The sequence below is a fragment of the Cetorhinus maximus genome, chromosome 13 (genome assembly GCF_964194155.1).
Source record: "Cetorhinus maximus chromosome 13, sCetMax3.hap1.1, whole genome shotgun sequence".
Lineage (NCBI taxonomy): Eukaryota > Metazoa > Chordata > Chondrichthyes > Lamniformes > Cetorhinidae > Cetorhinus > Cetorhinus maximus.
Window position 1 is genome coordinate 66,397,342 of NC_135891.1, and position 25,929 is coordinate 66,423,270.

Below are 25,929 nucleotides of genomic sequence, written 5' to 3' on the forward strand. Positions count from 1 at the left end.
GTGACGTTATAATTGTTTTGCAGGCTCTTTCCAATCCGTTTCTCGAAGAAGACATGGCCCCACAGGTCCAGTCTCAGCCCCAACTCCCTCTGAATGTGGTTCAGGGGGATCTGAACACCTTGAGCTCTGCAGTGAGAGACTTTGTTGAACAAAATGCGAAGCTGTGTCAGCCGGACAGCATCCACATCTGTGATGGCAGTGAGGAAGAAAACAGGCACATTTTGTCCCTGATGGAAGAGCAAGGGATGATCAAACGCCTGCACAAGTATCAAAACTGGTGAGCAGATTTCTCCTCTACAAGTCTACACGTTTTGATAAAGTTTTATTGTGCTTGTCAATTTTAGGCATGCAATTTTTCACTTTTGCATCAGTGACATGCACTCCCAGGTCAGGTATACAAGGGTTACATGCAGAGCAAAACTCCCTCTACTTTGTCCCACCAATATGTATCAGCACTGTTGTATATTTTATACCTCAGAGCTATGCAGATATGACACAAGATTTTATGTGTGTAACAGGTTCTATTAGTTACAGTGTTTTAAAATGTCTACTCCATGCTTCAGCTCTAGTTTCCAGCTCTTTCTACAGTTTGTTGACTTTTTTCTGAGTCCATATCCAGGCTTAACTAATCGAGCACAGTAAACAGACTCACAGAATCAAACACAGAACAATTTTTTTTTATTCATTCACGGGATGTGGGCTTCGCTGGCTGAGCCAGCATTTATTGCCCATCCCTAGTTGGCCTTGAGAAGGTGAGCTGCCTTCTTGAACCATTGCAGTCCATGTGGTGTAGGTATACCCACAGTGCTGTTAGGAAGGGGGTTTCAGGATTTTGATCCAGCAACAGTGAAGGAATGGCGATACATTTCCAAGCAGGACGGTGAGTGACTTGGAGGGGAACTTCCAGGTGCTGGTGTTCCTACCTATCTGCTGCCCTTGTCCTTCAAGATGGTAGTGGTCGTGGGTTTGGAAGGTGCTGTCAATGGACTCTTGGTAAATTCCTGCAGTGCATCTTGAAGATGGTACACACTGTTGCTACTATGCGTCAGTGTTGGAAAGAGTGAACGTTTGTGGATATGGTGCCAATCAGCGGGCTGCTTTGTCCTGGACGGTGTCAAGCTTTTTGTGTTGTGGGAGCTATACTCATCCAGGCAAGTGGGGAGTATTCCATCACTCTCCTGACGTGCCTTGTAGATGGTGGATAGGCATTGGGGAGTCAGAAGATGAGTTACTCGTCGCACAATTCCTAGCCTCTGACCTGCTCTTGTGGCCACAGTATTTACATGGCTAGTCCAGTTCAGTTTCTGGTCAATGGTAACCCCCAGGATGTTGATAGTGGGGGATTCAGTGATGGTAATGTCATTGAACATCAAGGGGTGATGGTTAGATTCTCTCTTGTTGGAGATGGTCATTGCCTGACACTTGTGTGGCATGAATGTTATTTGCCACTTGTCAACCCAAGCCTGGATATTGTCTAGGTCTTGCTGCATTTGGACATGGATTGCTTCAGTATCTGAGGAGTCGCGAATGGTGCTGAACATTGTGCAGCCATCAGCGAACATCCCCACTTTGACCTTATGGTGGAAGGAATGTCATTGGTTGGGCCAAGGACACTACCCTGAGGAACTCCTGCAGTGATGTCCTGGATGGAGGGTATCCTCAACGTGAAGGTGGGACTTTGTCTCCACAATAACTGTGCATTACTGATATTGTCATGGACAGATGCATCTGCGGCTGGAAGGTTGGTGAGGATGAGGTCAAGTATGTTTTCCCCCCTTGTTGGTTTCTTCACCACCTGCTGCAGACCCACTCCAGCAGCTATGTCCTTTAGGACTCAGCCAGCTTGGTCAGTAGTGGTATTACTGAGCCACTCTTGGTGATGGACATTGAAGTCCCCCACCCAGAGTGCATTCTGTGCCCTTGCCACCCTCAGTGCTTCCTCCAAGTGGTGTTCAACATGGAGCAGCACTGATTCATCAGCTGATGGAGGGCGGTATTTTATTCATTCATGAGATGTGGGCATCATTGGTTAGGCCAGCATTTATTGCCCATCTCTAATTGCCCTTGTTCAGAGGGCAACTAAGAATGAACCTCATTGCTGTGGGTCTAGAGTCACATGTAGGCCAGGCCAGATAAGGATGGCAGATTTCCTTCCCTAAAGGACATTAGTGAACCAGATGGGTTTTTACAACAATCAACATGGTCGATTGGGTTTTGTCACTGGTGAGCAGTATTTATTGCTCAGTGCTAATTGTCCTTGAGAAGGTGATGGAGAGCCACCTTCTTAAACAACTATAGCTCATCCGGTGAAGGTACACCTACTGTGTTGTTAGGGAGTTCCAGGATTTTGACCCAGAGACAGTGAAGGAATGGCGACATAGCTCCAAGTCAGGATGGTATGTGACTTGGAGGGAACTTGTAGGTGGTGGTGTTCCCATCCGAATGATACTCTTATTCTTCTAGATGGCAGAGGTCATGGGCTTGGAAGGTGCTGATAAAGTGAGTTGCTGCAATTTATCTTGTAGACGGTACATACTGCAGACACTGTGCGTCAGCAGTGGAGCGACTGAATGTTTAAAGTAGTAGATGGGGTGCCAATCAAACAGGCTGCTTTAGCCTGGATGGTGCCAAGCTTCTTGAATGTTGTTGGAGCTGCACACATCCAGGCAAGTGGAGAGTATTCCATCACACTCCTGACTTGTGCCTCGTAGATGGTGGACACGTTTGAGGAGTCAGGAGGTGAGTTACTTGCCACAGTATTTCTAGCCTCTGACCTGCTCTTGTAGCCACAGTATTTATATGGCTGCTCCAGTTCAGTTTCAGGTCAATGGTAACCCCCAGGATGTGGACAGTGGAGGATTCAGCAATGGTAATGCCATTGAACATCAAGGGGGGATGGTCACTGCCTGCCACTTGTGTGGCGCAGCTGTTACTTACCAACAATCAGCTCAGGCCTGAAAATTGTTCAGGTCTTGCAGAACATAGACACAGACTGCTTCAGTATCTGAGCTGAACATTATGTAATCATCAGGGGACATTCCCACTTCTGACCTTATGTTGTAGGGAAGGTGGTTGGGCCTAGGACATTACAGTGAGGAACTCCTGAAGCGATGTCCTGGGGCTGAGATGTTTGACCTCCAACAATGGCAGCCATCTTCCTTTGTGCCCAGTATGACTCCAGTCAGACACATTGATTCCCATTGGCTTCAATTTTGCCAGGGCTGCCTGGTACCATACTTGGTCAAATGCTGCCTAGAAGTCAAGGACAGTCACTCTTGCCTTATCTTTGGAGTTCAGCTCTTTTATTCATGCTTGGATCAATGCTGCAATGAGGTCTGGAGCTGATTGACCCTGGCGGAACCCAAACTGAGCATCGGTGAGCAAGTTGTTACTGAGTAAATGCCACTTGATAGCACTGTCGATGACACTTTCCAGCTAATTGAGACTAGATTGATGTGGCAGTAATTGACTAGGTTGTATTTGTCCTGCTTTTTGTGGATAGGGCATACTTTGACAATCTGGCAAAAAACAAGTTTGTCTCTGTAGCAGAACATGAGTCCAAGAGGTATTCACCTTGCTATACTCACCAACATATGAAACATAAGATAGAACACACAGCACAAAGTTCATTGCCCTTCTCTTCCACAGTGTCTCACCACACAGATGCATTACATTCAGTCTAAAAACTAGGTTTCTCACAGAAACGTCCTGCAAAGGGCTTTCAGACCATGGACGTATCGGACAAATGAAGGAGCTGATTTCAGTTCCAGCCTTCAAATCTCAATCACACATTGAAGGGACGTATTCTTGAATTGTGATGACAATTGACTCGCCTTTAAAGCAGGAATCGCTGTGACTGAATTGGATTAATGTTTGCTATTTCTAGCTGGTTGGCTCGCACGGACCCCAGGGATGTTGCTCGTGTGGAGAGTAAAACCGTGATTGTGACCCCTGAGCAGAGAGATACCATTCCCATAGCAAAGAGTGGAGTCAGCCAGCTTGGGCGTTGGCTGTCAGAGAAGGAGTTTGAAAAGGCATTCAATGCTCGATTCCCGGAATGTATGAAAGGTACAGACATTAATTCAATCTGGGATATTTCTTAGCTATTCCTACTGCATAACCACTTGTGAGTTATTACTCAATGAAGGTGCAGTGATTATGTCACAGTTATTGACTCTTCCGTGTGAATGTATCACACTAAAGCTGCTCAAACATTCTGTTCACCTGCTTCTCACCCTACACAACACCTTAAACGGAGCTCCTGATCTATCAAGGAGGATCCAGGATCTCTGCTGCTAACTGTGACAGCTTCTGACTACTTACAAACATCCTATCTGCACCATTCAGCTGCCCTAACTACAGCACTGTAGTTGACAAGTTTGCTTATTCCAGGGAGACTCAGTAACTGGCATGAATGATGCAGAATGCAGATGGTGGCAGATGCCAGCCAGAGGTGCAACCAAAATCAAAGAAACTTTTATCCCCACCCCATCCCTCAGTGTGACACAGTACAAGTACAGGTGCAAGGGAGTTTGGGGCTTGGATAGCAGACAGAAATTCTGAGCTCCACTCTTGTGGTTTATGACCTCATCCTAACCCATTGATGAGATAACTGTCCTGGCGTTACTCACAATGTTTGTTATTTGTTGTAGTTATGTAAATGCTGTAATAGACAGCTGGAATTATCACCGTACCTGAGCTTAATCTTGTGTTTTTAAGGATTTAAAGATCAAGCAAATTATATCCCAGAATAGTCTTAGGATTGACTTTCTTCCTGTAAATCTCTAGGCCGTACAATGTACCTGGTTCCATTCAGCATGGGACCTGTGGGGTCACCTCTGTCTAAGATCGGGATCCAGCTGACAGATTCACCTTATGTCGTGGCCAGCATGAGGATCATGACTCGCATGGGATCAACTGTACTGGAGACCCTGGGCAACGGCCAGTTTGTCAAATGCCTTCATTCAGTCGGATGCCCTTTACCACTAAAGAGTGAGTTTGGATTCAGCATCTTTGGATTAATTATTGCTGTCTGGGTGTGGGGGAGAGAAGGGGAGACAGGTCTTTTCCTTTGATCCAGGAGCTTTTCATAGAGCTTTGGTTGACAATCCATCTCTTGTATTTAGGGCCACTGATCAATAACTGGGCCTGCAACCCCGAGCTGACACTGGTTGCCCACATACCTCAGCGCAGAGAGATTATTTCATTTGGGAGCGGTTATGGAGGTAACTCACTGCTGGGGAAGAAGTGCTTCGCTCTGCGCATTGCCTCCAGGATTGCTGAAGAAGAGGGTTGGCTGGCTGAACACATGCTGGTAAGAATACAGGAGATACTCTTTGCTGGATCTTTAACAGCTGTAGTTTGTCAGTAGTAAGACTCTTGCCTGCGAAAGAAGCAAACGCCTGAAATAACATGAATATTAAATTTAAGCCCTGCATTATGGTGTTGGCTGAATTGGTAGCCCTCTCACCTTTGACTCAGAGGTCATGGATCCAAGACCCAGTCGAGAGATTTGAGAACATAATCCAGGTTGATAATCCAGTGCAGTACTGAAGGAGTGTTGCATAGTCAGAGCTGCTGTCTTTCAGATGAGGCATTGAACTGAACCCCATCCTGTCCCTCATGTGGGCATAAAAGACTCCACACCATCATTTGAAAACTAAAGGGTGTTTTTTGCCCCCGGTATCCTTGTCAATATTTACCCCTTAACCAACATCACTAAAAAAAGTTGATTTGGCTATTATCACAATATCGCTTGTGGGACCTTGCTGTGCACTTGTTGGCTGCCACGTTTCTGACATTACATCGGTGACTACACTTCAAAAGTACATCATTTGCTGTAATGTGCTTTCGGCCACCCTGGGATATTGAAAGGTGCTATATAAATGCAAATCTTTCTTGTCCTGCTGAGTAATATTTCTCAGTCTGACATTGAGCTTAATAATGTCTTAAGTTTAGGCTAAATGAAGTGTTTTGGGTGTATTTTACTGGAGGAATTTAAATCATTTGGGATCGGCTGTGTAGCATGTGAGATATGACGGTGAGGAAATGCTCAATAGTGAGACATTGTTCACCCTGTGTCAGTGTGAACATACACACTGAGTTTCACATGTTAAATTTCTTTTGTCGAGCCAAATAGACTGTAGCCCAGGGTCAGCGCACAGACATCATTTGCTCATCAGCTTCTCCTCTCCCTCCCCAGATCCTGGGAGTAACCAATCCCAAAGGCCAGAAGAAGTACATTGCTGCTGCCTTCCCCAGTGCTTGTGGGAAAACAAACATGGCCATGATGAATCCGACATTACCTGGCTGGAAGGTTGAGTGCGTGGGAGATGACATCGCCTGGATGAAATTCGACAAACAAGGTTTGTTGGTCTCGGCATCTTGCTGTAGTTTAAGGCAGATGTGAAATGATTAGATGGGGAAGTATCCATTGCCTGGTGAAAGTCCAATGAGTTTATTAATATGTCCCTTACTGGACCTTTCCACAGGTAACCTGAGAGCAATCAACCCAGAAAATGGCTTCTTTGGTGTAGCTCCCGGGACATCTGTAAAAACAAATCCAAACGCAATGGAAACTATCAGCAAGAACACCATTTTCACCAATGTAGCAGAGACCAGCGATGGGGGAGTTCACTGGGAAGGGATCGATGAAACTCTGTCCCCAGGCATCACAGTAACTTCATGGAAAAACAAAAAGTGGAGTCCAGAAGATGGAGAACCATGTGCGCACCCCAACTCCAGGTTTTGTACTCCTGCCAGACAATGTCCGATCATTGACCCAGACTGGGAGTCTCCTGAAGGGGTTCCCATCGAAGGAATTATCTTCGGAGGACGGAGGCCAAAAGGTACAATAGTCTAATCTGTAGACCAACACAGCGAAACATTAGAGTCAGATCCTGTCAGCTGTGCTAGTATTGTGCTGACCTGCTGCTTAGACAGTTCAGGAACCCTCAGGATGACTCAGAGTATAGCGTTGGCATTACACATTAGTCATTTGTTATAGAAATTGGTAGATTGTCATTTCCAGTGAAATCCACATTAGTTTTATAGCCATTGGTAAATAGTTTATCTGTCCCATTGAAATCCACATTACAGCCATTTCATAGTGTTATCTGACTACATAATTGTACAGATGGGTGAACATGGTACATTCAAAAAATGCAGTGTGAATTGCACAGTGTAGCATTTCATTATTTCAAAGATATTCCTTGTCATTCCGTTCCAGGTGTCCCTCTGGTTTATGAAGCTTTCAACTGGCAGCATGGCGTTTTCATCGGAGCGGCCATGAGATCAGAGGCCACAGCTGCAGCAGAACACAAAGGTATGAGAGTAACAGTGGGACACAGAATGCAGTAACACTGGGATACAGAATGCAGTAACGCTGGGATACAGAATGCAGTAACGCTGGGATACAGAATGCAGTAACGCTGGGATACAGAATGCAGTAATACTGGGATGCAGAATGCAGTAACGCTGGGATACAGAATGCAGTAACGCTGGATACAGAATGCAGTAACGCTGGGATACAGAATGCAGTAACGCTGGGATACAGAATGCAGTAACGCTGGGATACAGTTTGCAGTAACACTGGGATACAGAATGCAGTAACACTGGGATACAGAATGCAGTAACGCTGGGATACAGAATGCAGTAACACTGGGATACAGAATGCAGTAACGCTGGGATACAGAATGCAGTAACACTGGGATATAGAATGCAGTAACACTGGGATACAGAATGCAGTAACGCTGGGATACAGAATGCAGTAATACTGGGATACAGAACGCAGTAACGCTGGGATACAGAACGCAGTAACACTGGGACACAGAACGCAATAACACTAGGATACAGAATGCAGTAACACTGGGATACAGAATGCAGTAACGCTGGGATACAGAATGCAGTAACACTGGGATACAGAATGCAGTAATACTGGGATACAGAACGCAGTAACACTGGGATCCATAACGCAGTAACACTAGGACTCAGGATGCAGTATAACTGGGATAAAGAAAGCAGTAACACTGGGACTCACATCGCATTGACAATGGGACTCAGAACACAGTAACACTGGGATACAGAACACAGTAACACTGTGACTCAGAATGCAGTAACACTGGGGTAGAGAAGGCAGTAACACTAGGATAGACGATGCAGTATAATTAGGATAAAGAAAGCAGTAACATTGGGACTCACATCGCATTGACAATGGGATACAGAACGCAGTAACACTGGGATCCATAACGCAGTAACACTAGGACTCAGGATGCAGTATAACTGGGATAAAGAAAGCAGTAACACTGGGACTCACATCGCATTGACAATGGGACTCAGAACACAGTAACACTGGGATACAGAACACAGTAACACTGTGACTCAGAATGCAGTAACACTGGGGTAGAGAAGGCAGTAACACTAGGATAGACGATGCAGTATAATTAGGATAAAGAAAGCAGTAACATTGGGACTCACATCGCATTGACAATGGGATACAGAACGCAGTAACACTGGGATACAGACTGCAGTAACACTGGGATAAAGAAAGCAATGACACTGGGACTCAGAACACAGTAACACTGGGGCACAGAATGCATTAATACTGGAATACAGAACACAGTAACACTGGGACGCACAATGCAGAAACACTGGGACTCAGAAAGCAGTAACACTGGGACTCAGATCGCGTTGACAATGGGACTCATAACGCACTAACATTGGGACTCAGGACTCAGGATTACAGAATGCAGTAACACTGGGATTCAGAAAGCAGTAACACTGGGACTCAGAAAGCAGTAAACCTGGGATTCAGAAAGCAGTAACACTGGGATTCAGAAAGCAGTAACACTGGGGCTCAGAAAGCAGTAACACTGGGACTCAGAAAGCAGTAACACTGGGATTCAGAAAGCAGTAACACTGGGGCTCAGAAAGCAGTAACACTAGGACTCAAAATGCAGTAATGGTGAGATGCATAACGCAGTAACACTAGGACTCAGAATGCAGTAACACCTGGATACAGAACGCAGTAACACTGGGACCCCGAATGCAGTGACTCAGAACGCAGTAGCACGGGGACACTTAACATAGTAACACTGGAATTCAGAACGCAGTAACACTAGGACTTAGAATGCAGTAACACCAGGACACAGAGTGCAGCGACACTGGGACCCAGAATGCAGTACACTGGGATACAGAACGCAGTAACACTGGGACACCGAATGCAGTATTACTGGGACTCAGACCACAGTAACACTGACTCAGAATGCAGCAACACTGGGAAACAGAACGCATTAACACTGGGACTCACAATGCAGTAACACTGGGATACAGAATGCTGTATCATGGGCACGAAGAATGCAGTAACACTAGGGCTCAGAACGCAGTAACAATGGGACTCATGATGCAGTAACACTGGGATATGGAACGCAGTAACGCCGGGACACAGAATTCAGCAATACTGGGATAGAGAACGCAGTAAGACTGGGACACAGAACACAGTAATACTGATATAAAGAAAGCAGTAACACTGCGACACAGAACGCAGTAACACTGATAAACAAAAAGCAGGAATGCTGGGATACAGAACACAGTAACACAGCGACTCAGAATGCAGTAACACTGGGACACAGAATGCAGTATCACTGGGATCCAGAATGCAGTAACACTGGGACAAAGAATGCAGTAATACTGGGACTCAGACCACAGTAACACAGCGACTCAGATTGCAGCAACACTGGGACACAGAACGCAGTAACAATGGTACGCAGAATGCAGTAGCACTGGGACCCAGAATGCAGTAACACTGGGACACAGAACTCAGTGACACTGGGACACAGAACACAGTGTCACTGGGATCCAGAATGCAGTAACACTGGGATACAGTACGCAATAATACTGGGACTCAGATCTCAGTAACACAGTGACTCAGAATGCAGAAATATTGGGACACAGAACGCAGTAACACTGGGACTCACAATGCAGTAACACTGGGATACCGCACGCAGTATCATGGGGACTAAGAATGCAGTAACACTGGGATGCATAATGCAGGAACACTAGGGCTCAGCACGCAGTGACAATGGGACTCATGATGCAGTAACACTGGGATATGGAACGCAGTAACACCGGGACACAGAATTCAGCAATACTGGGATAGAGAACGCAGTAAGAATGGGACACAGAACACAGTAATACATATATAAGGAAAGCAGTAACACTGTGACACAGAACGCAGTAACAATGATAAACATAAAGCAGGAATACTGGGATACAGAACACAGTGACACTGGGACTCAGAATGCAGCAACACTGGGACACAGAATGCAGTAACACTGGGACTCACCGCAGTAACTGTGGGATACGTAATGCAGTAACACTTAGACAAAGAATGCAGTAACACTGGGATACAGAACGTAGTATTATTGGGGTACAGAATGCAGTAGCACAGGGACTAAGAATGCAGTAACAGTGGGATGCATAGCGCAGTAACACTAGGACTCAGAACACAGGAACACTGGGATGCAGGATGTAGTAACACTGGGATACAGAACGCAATAACACTGGGACACAGAACACAGTGTCACTGATATAAAGGAAGCATTAACACTGGGACACAGAACGTAGTAACATTGGGACACAGAGCACAGTAATACTGGGTACAGAACACATTAACACCGAGGCACTAAATGCAGAAACATTGAGAGTCAGAACTGGGACACAGAACTCAATAACACTGGGATTCAGAAGGCACTAACACTGGGACTTAGAACACAGTAACACTGGGATACAGAATGCAGTAACACTGGGATACAGAACGTAGCAAAACAGGGACTTAGAATGCAGTAACAGGGGGATGCATAACACAGTAACACTTGGACTCAGAACACAGTAACAGTGGGACTCAGGATGCAGTAACACTGGGATACTGAACGCAGTAACATTGGGATTCAGAATGCAGTAACACAGGGACACAGAATGCAGTAACACTGGGATAAGAACACAGTAACATTGGGTTTCAGAACACAGTAACACTGGGATACAGAACGCAGTGACACTGGGACACAGAACACTGTCACTGGGATCCAGAATGCAGTAACTCTGGGATTCAGGATGCAGTAACACAGAACACAGTAACATTGGGTTTCAGAGCACAGTGACACTGGGATGTAGAACGCAGTAACGCTGGGATACAGAACACAGTAACACTGGAATCAAAATGCAGTAACAGTGGGATACAGCACACAGTAACATTTGGGATTCATAACGCAGGAACACTGGGACACAGAATGCAGTAACACTGGGATACAGAACGTAGCAACACGGGGAATTAGAATGCAGTAACAGGGGGATGCATAACGCAGTAATACTTGGACTCGGAATGCAGTAACACTGGTACTCAGAATGCAGTAACACTGGGATACTGAATGCAGTAACATTGGGATTCAGGATACAGTAACACTGGAATCAGAATGCAGTAACATTGGGATACAGAACAGTGTAACATTTGGGATACATAACACAGGAACACTGGGACACAGAATGCAGTAACACTGGGACTTGGAATGCAGTACCAATGGGATACCGAACACAGTAACACTGGGACTGAGAATGTAGTAACACAAGGATACAGAGTGCTGTAACACAGGGATACAGAATGTCGTAACACTGGGACATAGCACACAGTACCAGCTGGATAGAGAACGCAGTAAGACTGGGACACAGAACACAGTAATACCGATATAAAGAAAGCAGTAACACTGCGACACAGAACGCAGTAACACTGATAAACATAAAGCAGGAATACTGGGATACAGAACACAGTAACACAGCGACTCATAAAGCAGGAATACTGGGATACAGAACACAGTAACACAGCGACTCATAATGCAGTAACACTGGGATACAGAACTCAGTGCCACTGGGACACTGATCACAGTGCCACTGGGATCCAGAATGCAGTAACACTGGGATACAGAATGCAGCAACACTGGGATACAGAACGCAGTAACACGGGGACTAAGAATGCAGTAACACTGGGACACAGAATGTAGTAACATTGGGACTCAGAGCACAGTAATACTGGGATACAGAACACATTAACACCGAGGCACAAAATGCAGTAACATTGAGAGTCAGAACTGGGACACAGAACTCAATAACACTGGGATTCAGAAGGCACTAACACTGGGACTCAGAACACAGTAACACTGGGATACAGAATGCAGTAACACTGGGATACAGAACACAGTAACATTGATATAAAGAAAGCAGTAGCATTGGGACACAGAACATTGTAACACTGGGATACAGAATGCAGTAACACTGGGACTCAGAATACATTAACAATGGGATGTATAACGTAGTAACACTCGGACTCAGAACGCAGTAACACTGGGATACAGAATGCTGGAAAACTAGGACACCGAATGCAGTATCACTGGGTCTCACAATGCAATAACACTGGGATACAGAAGGCAATAACACTGGGATACAGAATGCAGTAACACTTGGATACAGAACGCAGTGACACAGGGGCTTAGAATGCAGTAACTGTGGGATACAGATTGACGTAACACTGGGACAGAGATCACAATAATACTGAGATATTGATTGCTGTAACACTGAGGTACAGAATGTAGTAATACTGGGAAAGAAAACGCAGTAACACTGGGACACAGAATGTCGTAACACTAGCACTCAGAACGCAGTAACACCTGGATACAGAACGCAGTAACACTGGGACCCCGAATGCAGTAACACAGCGACTCAGAATGCAGCAACACTGGGAAACAGAACGCATTAACACTGGGACTCACAATGCAGTAACACTGGGATACAGAATGCAGTATCATGGGGACTAAGAATGCAGTAATACTAGGGCTCAGCACACAGTAACAATGGGACACATGATGCAGTAACACTGGGATATGGAACGCAGTAACACCGGGACACAGAATTCAGCAATACTGGGATAGAGAACACAGTAAGACTGGGACACAGAACACAGTAATACTGATATAAAGAAAGCAGTAACACTGCGACACAGAACACAGTAACACTGATAAACATAAAGCAGGAATACTGGGAATCAGAACACAGTAACACAGCGACTCATAATGCAGCAATACTGGGACACAGAATGCAGTAACATTGGGACTCATAATGCAGTAACACTGGGACACAGAACGCAGTCACAGTGGGATACATATCGCAGGAACAATGAGACTCAGAACGCCGTAACACTGGGACACAGAACGCAGTAACACTTGGACACAGAACGCAGTAACACTGGGACACAGCTCAGTAATACTGGGACACAGAACGCAGTAACACTGGGACACAGAACGCAGTAACACTGGGACACAGAACGCAGTAACACTGGGACACAGAATGCCGTAACACTGGGACACAGAACGCAGTAACACTGGGACACAGAACGCAGTAACACTGGGACACAGAACGCAGTAACACTGGGACACAGAACGCAGTAACACTGGGACACAGAACGCCGTAACACTGGGACATAGCTCAGTAATACTGGGACACAGAACGCAGTAACACTGGGACACAGAACGCAGTAACACTGGGACACAGCTCAGTAATACTGGGACACAGAACGCAGTAACACTGGGACACAGAACGCAGTAACACTGGGACACAGCTCAGTAATACTGGGACACAACGCAGTAACACTGGGACACAGAACGCAGTAACACTGGGACACAGCTCAGTAATACTGGGATACAGAATGCAGTCACAGTGGGATACATATCGCAGGAACAATGAGACTCAGAACGCCGTAACACTGGGACACAGAACGCAGTAACACTTGGACACAGAACGCAGTAACACTGGGACACAGAACGCAGTAATACTGGGACACAGCTCAGTAATACTGGGACACAGAACGCAGTAACACTGGGACACAGCTCAGTAATACTGGGATACAGAATGCAGTGACACTGGGATACAGAACACAGTAACATTGGGATACAGCTCAGTAATACTGGGATACAGAATGCAGTGACACTGGGATACATAACACAGTAACATTGGGACACAGCTCAGTAATACTGGGATACAGAATGCAAGGTCACTGGGACACAGGGACACTGGGATACAGAACACTGGGGCACTGGGACACAGGAGCTCTGGGACACAGGGACACTGGGACACAGAACAACATAACTGCTTAGGCTAGAATCTTCTAATTTGGTCAGTGGTCAGGAACAGGAGGGTGTGACTGTGAGCAAGGCAGGTAAGGGGATCGAGAAGGCAAAAGTGGAGGAGCATCAGCCCTTGCAATTGTCCAACAGATTTGAGTTTATTTTAGTTTGTATGGGTGAGAGTGGGGGCTGCGGTGAGTAAAATGACGATGGCACCATGGTACAAGAAGCCTTTCAAGTGGGGGAATAAATAGAAATATCGTGGTAGGGAAGGGGACAGTATGATCAGGGGGATAGACGCAGTTCTCTGCAGTTGAGAGCGAGAGTCTAGACGGCCTGTTCAGTGCCTGGGTTCAGGACGTCTGCATGGGGCTGTATAGAAACTTGCAGTGGGAGGAGGAGGATCCAGTGGTTGTGATCCACATAGGTACCAATAGGCATAGGTAGAACTATGAGAGAGATTCTGCTGAGGGAGAATGAGCAGCTAGGGGTTAATTAATTAAAAAGCCGAGCTGAAACTCAAAGTTAGTAATCTCTGGATTACTACCTGAACCATGGGCAAAGAGGCATTGGTTAAATAAGATTAGGGAGCTGAATGTGCGGTCCAAAGATTGGTGTGGGAATAATGGGTTTTGATTCAGGGGGCACTGGCACCAGTACTATGGAAAGCGGGAGTTGTACTTTTGGGACAGTTTTCACCTGAACCGTGCTGGGACCAGAGTTCTGGTGAGTTGTATAACTAGTGCGGTAGAGAGGGTTTTAAGCTAAATAGTGGGGGTGAAGGATCATGCGAGGGAAGATATGCTAAATTAAAGGGAAAGGACAAGGCGAGAGATCAAGGTAGCAATAATGGTAATGATAATCAGAGCATGTCAGGAGGGAACAGAACATACAAACAAAGGAGTGTGCCAGAAGGTAAGGCCAGAGTTTTCAAAAATAGCAAAAAGGCAGAACTAAAGGTATTGTATCTGAATGTGTGTAGCATTCGTAACAAATTGGACGAATTGGCAGCACAAATAGAAATAATTATGTGTGACCTGATAGTCATTACAGAGACTTGGCTGCAAAGTGACCAAGGCTGGGACCGGAATATTCAAAGGTATTTGACATTTCGGAAGGACAGGAAGCTAGGAAAGGGTGGTGGGGTGGTTCTGTTAATTAAGGATGGCATTAGCATTAGCACAATAGTGAGACCATGGTTTTAAAGATCAAGGTGTCGAAACAATTTGGGTAGAGACAATGTAAGAAAGGAGGGAGAGAGAAAATGGAGAATTATTGACATGTTAGCCTGCCACCAGTAATAGGAAAAATGCAGAATCTATAATAAAGGGGATGTAACGAGCAGAATAGATAAGAGCGAACTGGTGGATTGTCGGAAAGCTTTTGACAAGGGCCCATACAAGAGGTTAGTAAACAAAATTAGAGCACAGTAAATTGGGGGGAATATACTGGCATAGATTAAGAACTGGTTAATGGACAGCCTGGTGAAGCTATAACACAAGACCACTTGCATGCCAAAAGCATAAGCAGCAAGTGATAGACAGCTAAGCGATCCTACAACCAATGGAGCAGATCTAAGCTTTGCAGTTCTGCCACATCCAGTTGTGAATGATGGTGGACAATTAAACAACTCACAGGAGGAGGGGGCTCCACAAATATCCACAACCTCAATGATGGGGGAGCCCAGCACATCAGTGCAAAAGATAAGACTGAAGCATTCTTAATCAATCCTGTGTCTCCACTCTCCTCGCGCTCTTTTATCCCGTGTCTCCACTCTCCTCGCGTTCTTTTATCCTGTGTCTCCGCCGATCTCCTTGCGCTCTTTTATCCTGTGCCTCCGCTCTCCTCGCGATCCTTTATCCTGTATCTCCACCGCTCTCCTCGCGCTCTTTTATCCTGTATCTCCGCCGCTCTCCTCGCGCTCTTTTATCCTGTGTCTCCGCTCTCCTCGCGCTCTTTTATCCTGTGTCTCCGCCACTCTCCTCGTGCTCTTTTATCCTGTGTCTCCGCTCTCCTCGCGCTCTTTTATCCTGTGTCTCCGCTCTCCTCGCGCTCTTTTATCCTGTGTCTCCGCTCTCCTCGCGCTCTTTTATCCTGTGTATCTGCTGTTCTCCTTACGCTCTTTTATCCTGTAACTCCGCTGTCCACACGCTCTTTTATTCTGTGTCTCCGCTCTCCTTGCGCTCTTTTATCCTGTGTCTCCGCTCTCCTCGTGCTCTTTTATCCTGTGTCTCCGCCGCTCTCCTCGCGCTCTTTTATCCTCTGTCTTCGCTCTCCTCGCGCTCTTTTATCCTGTGTCTCCGCTCTCCTCGCGCTCTTTTATCCTGTGTCTCCATCGCTCTCCTCGCGCTCTTTTATCCTGTGTCTCCGCCGCTCTCCTCGCGCTCTTTTATCCTGTGTCTCCGCCGCTCTCCTCGCGCTCTTTTATCCTGTGTCTCCGCTCTCCACACCCTCTTTTATCCTGTGTCCCCGCTCTCCTCGCGCTCTTTTATCCTGTGTTTCCGCCGCTCTCCTCGCGCTCTTTTATCCTGTGTCTTCGCCGCTCTCCTCGCGCTCTTTTATTCTGTGTCTTCGCTCTCTTCGCGCTCTTTTATCCTGTGTCTCCACTCTCCTCGCGCTCTTTTATCCTGTGTCTAGGCCGCTCTGCTCGCGCACTTTTATCCTGTGTCTCCACTCTCCTCGCGCTCTTTTATCCTGTGTCTCCGCTCTCCTCGCGTTCTTTTATCCTGTGTCTCCGCTCTCCTCGCGGTCTTTTATCCTGTGTCTAGGCTGCTCTGCTCGCGCTCTTTTATCCTGTGTCTCCGCCACTCTCCTCGCGCTCTTTTATCCCGTGTCTCCACTCTCCTCGCGCTCTTTTATCCTGTGTTTCCGCAGCTCTCCTCGCGCTCTTTTATCCTGTGTCTCCGCTCTCCTCGCGCTCTTTTATCCTGTGTTTCCGCCGCTCTCCTCGCACTCTTTTATCCTGTGTCTCCGCCGCTCTCCTCGCGCTCTTTTATCCTGTGTCTCCGCCGCTGTCCTCGCGCTCTTTTATCCTGTGTCTCCGCTGCTCTCCTCGCGCTCTTTTATCCGGTGCCTCCACCGCTCTCCTCGCGCTCTTTTATCCTGTGTCTCCGTCGCTCTCCTCGCGCTCTTTTATCCTGTGTCGCCGCTCTCCTCGCGCTCTTTTATCCTGTGTCTCCGTCGCTCTCCTCGCGCTCTTTTATCCTGTGTCGCCGCTCTCCTCGCGCTCTTTTATCCTGTGCCTCCGTCGCTCTCCTCGCGCTCTTTTATCCTGTGTCTCCACTCTCCTCGCGCTCTTTTATCCTGTGTCTCCACTCTCCTCGCGCTCTTTTATCCTGTGTCTCCGCCGCTCTCCTCGCTCTCTTTTATCCCGTGTCTCCGCCGCTCTCCTCGCGCTCTTTTATCCTGTGTCTCCGCCGCTCTTTTCGCGCTCTTTTTTAGTGTCTCCGCCGCTCTCCTCGCGCTCCTTTATTTTGTATCTCCGCCGCTCTCCTCGAGCTCTTTTATCCTGTTTCTCCGCCGCTCTCCTCGCGCTCTTTTATCCTGTGTCTCCACCGCTCTCCTCGCGTTCTTTTATCCTGTGTCTAGGCCGCTCTGCTTGCGCTCTTTTATCCTGTGTCTCCGCCGCTCTCCTCGCGCTCTTTTATCCCGTGCCTCCACTCTCCTCGCGCTCTTTTATCCTGTGTCTCCACTTTCCTCGCGCTCTTTTATCCTGTGCCTCCGCCTCTCTCCTCGCGCTCTTTTATCCTGTGTCTCTGCTCTCCTCGCGCTCTTTTATCCTGTGTCTAGGCCGCTCTGCTCGCGCTCTTTTATCTTGTGTCTCCGCCGCTCCCCTCGCGCTCTTTTATCCCGTGTCTCCACTTTCCTCGCGCTCTTTTATCCTGTGCCTCCGCCTCTCTCCTCGCGCTCTTTTATCCTGAGTCTCCGCTCTCCTCGCGCTCTTTTATCCTGTGTCTCCGCCGCTCTCCTCGCGCTCTTTTGTCCTGTGTCTCCGCCACTCTCCTCGCGCTCTTTTATCCTGTAACTCCGCTCTCCTCACGCTCTTTTATTCTGTGTCTCCACTTTCCTCGCGCTCTTTTATCCTCTGTCTCCGCTGCTCCCCTCACGCTCTTTTATCCTGTGTCTCCGCCGCTCTCCTCGCGCTCTTTTATCCTGTGTCTCCGCTGCTCTCCTCGCGCTCTTTTATCCCGTGTCTCCGCCACTCTCCTCACGCTCTTTTATCCTCTGTCTCCACCGCTCTCCTCGCGCTCTTTTATCCTGTGTCTCCGCTCTCCTCGCGCTTTTTTATCCTGTGTCTCCGCCACTCTCCTCACGCTCTTTTATCCTCTGTCTCCGCCGCTCTCCTCGCGCTCTTTTATCCTGTGTCTCCGCTCTCCTCGCGCTTTTTTATCCTGTGTCTCCGCCACTCTCCTCACGCTCTTTTATCCTGTGTCTCCGCCGCTCTCGTCGTGCTCTTTTATCCTGTGTCTCCGCCGCTCTCGTCGCACTCTTTTATCCTGTGTCTCCGCTCTCCTCGCGCTCTTTTATCCTGTGTCTCCGCCACTCTCTTTACGCTCTTTTATCCTGTGTTTCCGCTGTTCTCCTCGCGGTCTTTTATCCTGTGTCCCCGCTCTCCTCGCGCTCTTTTATCCTGTGTCTCCGCTCTCCTCGCGCTCTTTTATCCTGTGTCTCCGCCGCTCTCCTCGTGCTCTTTTATCCTGTGTCTCCGCTCTCCACACCCTCTTTTATCCTGTGTCCCCGCTCTCCTCGCGCTCTTTTATCCTGTGTTTCCGCTGTTCTCCTCGCGCTCTTTTATCCTGTGTTTCCGCCGCTCCCCTCGTGCTCTTTTATCCTGTGTCTCTGCCGCTCTCCTCACGCTCTTTTATCCTGTGTCTCCGCCGCTCTCCTCACGCTCTTTTATCCTGTGTTTCCGCCGCTCCCCTCGCGCTCTTTTATCCTGTGTTTCCGCCGCTCTCCTCGCGCTCTTTTATCCTGTGTCTCCGCCGCTCTCCTCGCGCTCTTTCATCAACAACCAATTATTCCGCTTTCACTTGCATAACACAAATTGCAGCTTAATGTGCAAACGCAGAGGGGTTATCTGACTAAAATGCACACATTGGCCCCAGGTCTCTCCGTCACTGGTAAATACATTGATGAGTCACTGAATTACAACTAGAGAATACCAGCCCTCAGACTTGCTCAGACACACAGCAGTGGTTTTTAAGCCTCATTAAATAGAGAAACTTATTGCAAATTCACCTGCTCAGGACAAAACACAACCCTGCTAGACCCTGCATCAATACCTATCCCATAGCAACAATCCAATAATTCAGCAGTCACAGAACTAAGAATATGATTCTGTTTTCCTCCTTGTAAATTGTCCTGTTGTTTCTCTGAGATAATAAACATAGGCTGGCTGCCTGCAGCAGCAACAAGACAATAAAGGCCAACAAAGGAACAGAGAATGAGGCAAGTGACTAATATGAAACTAAGTTTCTTGCTTATTGGTGATTATTGTCCCCAGCCAACTGAAATCACTAGTAAACACAGACTATGTGGGTAATGATGTGGGTACCATCATAAATGATGCAGAAATGCTGCTGCTGAGCAACTTGTCAGTATAATGCATCAGATCCCAAGTCAATAACAACTTGCATTACATAGTACCTTTGATATAGAAAGACACCTCAAGGTGTTTCACAGAGTCATTCTCAGAAAAAGGATGCCTGATCTAAGAAGATATCAGATAGAGTAACCAAAAGTTTGAAATAGCATGTTTTAGGGTCTTAAAGGAGAGGAACTTAGGGAGAGAATGCCACAGAGTGGGGCCTAAGTGCTAAAGAAATATGGAGGCAGCAGTAGACGGGGAAGATGGGGGGTGCGGGAGGAGGTGGGGGTGGGGGTGGGGAGGAGAGTATTTATGCACGCTAAGGCAGAAGATGAGCTCCAAGAGTATTGTGTACTGGAAGTGGTTACACATAAGGGGATGTGAAGCCAGGAAAGAGTATAAACACATAGGGAACAGAGTCAATGTAGGTTAGCAAGGATGAGGGTGATGGGCAATATGATTATTATGGGCAGCTCAGTTCTGACCAGCTGAAGTTCACAGAAGAATGAACATGGGAGGCTGGCCAGGAGAATACTGGGATAATCAGGTCTAGAGATGACAAAAGGCATGAATGACGTTATCAGTAGCAGGTCGCTGAGGTAGGGATGGGCCACATGGGTACTGTTAGAGAGCTGACTTTGTGATGGGGACATGCGGAATCAAAAACGCAACAATAACTTTAGTCTGAATGTTCAAAGGGAGGAAGAAAGGGCTAAAGGGGAAATGGGAAAAAAGTGATAGGGGGGCAAGGGAGGGGGACAGCCTGGGCCGTTGTTTGGCTTGGTGGGCAGGAGGGGGAAGGGGCTGAACTGATGGTCTCAAATTTGGTGACAAAGGAGCCCATAAGGCTCCTTACACCTCAAGCCATTAGGGGACTGAGACCTGAGTTGAGGTGAAGATGGAGGGCCAGGGGAGAGGATGCAAAGGCGACAGTTGGAAGTTGAGAAAAAAAGCTGGAGCTTATCATTGTTCTCCAGGATCATCCGGGAGGAGTGGGTGGCTTGAAAGTGGAGATTCAGGCCCACTTGATGTGGTCCAGCCAGTTCTAGTGATAGACGGTTAAACAAGCTGTGTGGATCTTGGACTTGGAGTGAAAACAGGTCCTGAACCAATTGGAACCACCAGGATCAGAGAGATTAAAGGTTTTTCTAGGAACAATGGCATAGGCAAAGATGAGGGAGTGGCTGAGCAAATTGACAACTGAAGTACCATGGTGAATGGAGGACTAAAACTGCTATGCAATTAGATTGAAATTGTGGGGGTGGGGGATTTTTCCCACGAGGCAGATGCAGAAGGAAGTGGGTTTGGAAGGTTAGCAGGGTGATATATGGCTGTGTCAATGATTACGACCATACAGAGGTGCCATGGCCAATGGCAAGGTTGAGTGGGTGGACATGGATATGGATAGAAAACAAGAGGGCAATGAGTTTAAAGGTGAGGGGGGAAAGCAGAGTGGTGATGGTGATTGAAATCATCAAGAATGATGAGACATTCAATGCAGAGGCTGATAGAGGAAAGAAATCTGTTAGCAGTTTGGGGTGGAGACCAAAGGGAATGAGAATTCTAAAATCAGATGCAGAATACTTGAAAAATTACTCAGTCCCCTAATGGCTTTACAACTGTATCACTGGTTACCACTTTTAATTGTTCTGTAGAAGAAACTGTTGCAGAAAATTTGAGGAGGGTTCCACTGTAGCAAGCAGCTCTGGGTCAACACAAACTCAGGTCCATTACTAGGGAGGCAAACAGGCTGACACCATGAAACATGCGAGCGAGCATCAGTGAAATGACTAAGCAGTGAACATTTATAACATTCCTTGGCCTCTAACCACTTTCCTCAGACAACACATCTTGAGGGTACCCAGGCCACTTTTACATTGCTTGAGATCCATGCTGGTGCTACCAGGGTAGAACTCATGTTGCTGGTTGCAGGCCCAAAGCTGCTTATAAATATGGCTGGCTATCCAGTAGGATCAGTTTTGGATGGAATTTTTAGGTTGCTGACATTAGTGTGCACCATCAACTGCTTATTAGGTTTGCTGCTGGGGCATGAGCCTGTGCTTTGGGAGGCAGTGGCACTGGGACAACATGAAAGCAATTCTATTCAAATATAGCAAGGACAAGATCAACAGCTATCTAGCAGAAATCGATTAAACACTCCAGGCCAAGTCATTTTCCAATCCTCACTGGATACAGCTGAGGTGCCAGAGGATTGAAAGTCTGCTAATGCTGCACCTTTGTTGAAAAAGTGGGCGAGCAATACACAGAATAATTACAGTCCAGTCAGTCTGACCTCAGTGGTGGGCAAATTATTGGAATCAATTCTGAGAGACAGGATTGATCAAGGGCAGTCAGCACGGATTGAAGGGAAGGTCGTGTCTGACTGATTTGATTGAATTTTTGAGGAAGCAACAAGAAAGATCGATGAGGGCAGTAGAGTTGATGTGGTCTACATGGATTTTAGCAAGGCTTTTAATAAGGTCCCACATGGCAGGCTGGTTAAAAAAAAAGAGCCCATGGGATCCAGGGGAACATAGCAAGCTGGATACAAATTTGGCTCAGTGGCCGGAAACAAAGGGAATTGTTGATGGATATTTTTGTGACTGGAAAGTTGCTTCCATTGGGATTACCCAGAGTTCAGTACTAGGACCCCTGCTTTTTGTGGCATATGTTAATAATTTGGACATAAATGTAGTGGGAATGATGAAGACGTTTGTACATGACACAAACCGGCCATGCAGTAGCTAGTGAGGGGGATTGCCGTAGACTGCAGGGAGATATCAATGGACTGGTCAGATGGGCAGAAAAGTGGCAAATGGGATTCAACCCAGAGAGGTGTGAGGTGATGTATTTGGGGAGGTCAAAAAAGGCAAAGAATTACACAATAAATAGGAGGATAGTTAGAGGTGTAGAGGAAGCGAGAGACCTTGGAGTGAATGTCCACAGATCCCTGAAGGTAGCAGGACAGGTGGTTAAGGTGGTATATGGAATCCTTTCATTTATTAGCTGAGACATAGAATACAACAGCAAGGAGGTTATGCTGGAACTATATAAAACACTATTTAGGCCGCAACTTGATTACTGAGTGAAGTTCTGGTCACCTCATTGCAGAAAAGATGTAACTGCATTAGAGAGGGTACAGAGGAGATTTACGAGGCTGCTGCCAGGACTGGGAAGTTGCAGGTATGAGGAAAGATTGGATAGGCTGGGGTTGTTCTCCTTGGAACACAGGAAGCTGAGAAGAAATTTGATCGAGATGAACAAAATTGAGGGGGACCTGGATAGTGTGGATAGGAAGAGCTTATTTACTGTAGTAGAAGGGTCAGTGACTAGGGGGCATAGATTTAAAAGGATTGGTAGAAAGGTTAGAAGGGAGATGAGGAAAGTTTTTTTTCACCCTGAGCGTTGTGGGGGTCTGGAAGTCACTGCCTGAAAAGAGAAGTAGAGGCAGAAACCCTCAGTTCATTTGAAAGGTGTCTGGATATGCACCTCAAGTGCTGTAACCTGCAGGACAGAGGACCAAATGCTGGAAAGTGGGATTAGGCTGGGTGGCTCGTTTTTTGGCTGGCACAGATACGATGGGCAGAGTGGCCTCTTTCTGTTCTGTAAACTTTCTATGATTCTAATAAAGCTTCTCCTATACTGCCCATTGAAATATTCTCAGCTCAGATATCATGTTCTCTCCACTCCACCTCCAAACTAAATCACAATCACAAAGTCAGAAGTTCGGATGTTAAGGTCATTGACCTAGAGTCATGGGGTCATTATGTTACAGAAGGTGGCCATTCCACCATAACCTGAAACATGAACTCAGTTTCTCTGTCCACAGATCTCAGCAAAGCAGAACTTTTGACATTACAGCACTGAAATGACAACTTTGATTGCTGAGCTCAGGTTTTAGTGGGGCTTAGGCCCACAACATTCTGATTCAAATGAGTGCACTATCAGTTTCCACTTTTTGCATTTAGTGGACCGAGGCCTTTGTACTCTTGTAATGTTTGAAGAAATGCTACTTGGGAAGGTGATGAGGTTGAGAGTTGCATCCCAGTAATTCCACACTCCAAGCTCTACACACTGAAGATAACAACAGAGAACTGAGTAAATCGATTGCAAAACAGAGGTTAGCTCCAATCATCATGTTGGGAATGATATATTAGCATCTGTCGAAGGTTAGCTAAGCAACAGGAAGAGAATCAGGATAAATGGGTCATTTTCAGGTTGTCAGACTGGAACTAATAGGGTGCCACAGGTATCAGTGCTGGGGCCTCAACTATTTACAATCTATATTCATGACTTGGATGAAGGGACTGAGTGTACTGCAGCGAAATTTGCTGGATATACAGGTAGGTAGGAAAGCAAGTTGTCAGGAGGATGCAGAGTCTGCAAAGGGATGCAGATAGGTTAAGCGAGTGGGTAAAAACATGACAGGCTGAGGAAAATGTGAGGTTATCCATTTAAGTGGGAAGAGGAAAAAAAGTGGAATATTTAAATGGAGATACGTGACAGAATGCTACGGTACAGAGGGATTTGGTTATCCTTTTACAGAAAAGGAAGCCAGCTAGCAGATACAGCAAGTAATTCAGAAGGCAAACAGAATGTTGATATTTACTGAAGAGCGATGGAGGATAAAAAGAAATAGGGCAGTCTTGCTAAAATTGTACAGGGCATTGGTGAGACCACACCTGGGGTGCTGTGTACAGTTTGGTCTCCTAATTTTAAGGAGGGATATACTTGTATTGGAGACTGTTCAGAGAAGGTTCACTTGGTTGATTCCATAAGACAACCCCTTCATCCCAGGAAAGGTTGAGCAGGTTGAATTGCATTGCAATTTAGAAGAATGAGAGGTGACCTTATTGAAACATAAGATTCTGAGGGGTCTTGAAAGGGTAGATGCTGAGAGGATGTTGCCCCTCAGGGGTTAATTTAGTCTTAGGGGGCACAGATTCAGAATAAGGAGCCTCCCATTTAAGGTAGAAATTAGGAAGAATTTCTTCTGAGTTGTTGGTCTTTGGAATTCTCTTCCTTATAGCAGTGAAGGCTGGGTCACTGAATATATTCAAGGTTCAGCTAGACAGATTTTTGACCAACAAGGGAGTCAAGGGTTATGAGAGTCAAGGGTTATGGAAGGCAGGCAGGAAAGTGCAGTTACGGCCACCATCAGATCAGCCATGATCTCATTGAATGGCGAAGCAGGCTCAATGGGCCAAATGGCCTACTCTTGCTCCTATTTTTTACATTATCTTATCTTCAATGATCAATTCAATTAGTCTTAGAATGTGGTGTTATTTATCTCCATACGAATATACTATTAACTTGGGTAGTTCCTGTGTCACCCTCAACACCAGGTCTTCATTTCTCCTTTTGTCATTGTTTCTCAGGTAAGGTCATTCTGCACGACCCATTCGCCATGCGGCCTTTCTTCGGGTACAACTTCGGCAGGTACCTATCGCACTGGCTCAGCATGGAGCACAGGACCAGCTCAAAGCTTCCCAAGATCTTCCATGTCAACTGGTTCCTCAAAGATAATCAGAACAATTACCTGTGGCCAGGCTTTGGGGAGAACTGTCGGGTCCTGGAGTGGATGTTCCGGAGAATTGAGGGAGAGGACTGCGCCAAGCTGTCTCCTTTGGGCTTCATTCCCACAAACAATGCCCTGAACCTCAAGGGCCTTGGCAATGTGAACATGGACGCACTCTTCAGCGTTGAGAGAGAATTCTGGGAAGAGGAAATAGAAGCGATCCAAAAATATTTTGAAGATCAGGTCAACATTGACCTTCCCAGTGATGTGGCCAATCAACTGCTGCAGTTGGAACAAAGAATTAATCGGTTGTAATGAGGGAGCGGAACACAAAAATAAGGATGCAGAGCCTCTCCCAATGGGTCACCTGGTTAAGGGAGCGAGTAACTAATTTGTACAGACGAGGAGCACCCGCTTCCCTCCCGTTTAACCGTTGATCTATGCTGGGTTAATTAACCTCACTCTGACAGATATCAGGGGCAGTCATCCTTAATGTCTCATGGGTCAGGGAGGGGAAATTCAGCCAGTGTTCCCGCTCTCAGTTGCTTCTTAGTGATGTTTGCTGCACAGGCTGTTTGTGTGTGTGTGTTTGCTTCAGATGAACACAAATTGGGTTTGTTCAATGATTCACTTTCAAGGTTCATGTGTAAAGTATAGGC

The 25,929-nt window shown here is 46.6% G+C and overlaps 1 protein-coding gene across 1 annotated transcript; it reads left to right on the plus strand.

Moving 5' to 3' along the window:
- On the plus strand, nt 1-25,615 carry LOC144688665 (phosphoenolpyruvate carboxykinase, cytosolic [GTP]-like). Its single transcript, XM_078555489.1, has 8 exons — nt 1-277; nt 3,887-4,068; nt 4,789-4,992; nt 5,127-5,314; nt 6,203-6,365; nt 6,492-6,848; nt 7,229-7,324; nt 25,131-25,615. Exons 1-8 carry the CDS (start codon nt 54-56, stop codon nt 25,583-25,585), a joined length of 1,869 nt encoding a protein of 622 aa, XP_078411615.1. The 5' UTR covers nt 1-53; the 3' UTR covers nt 25,586-25,615.
- Nucleotides 25,616-25,929: the final 314 nt, after the last annotated feature.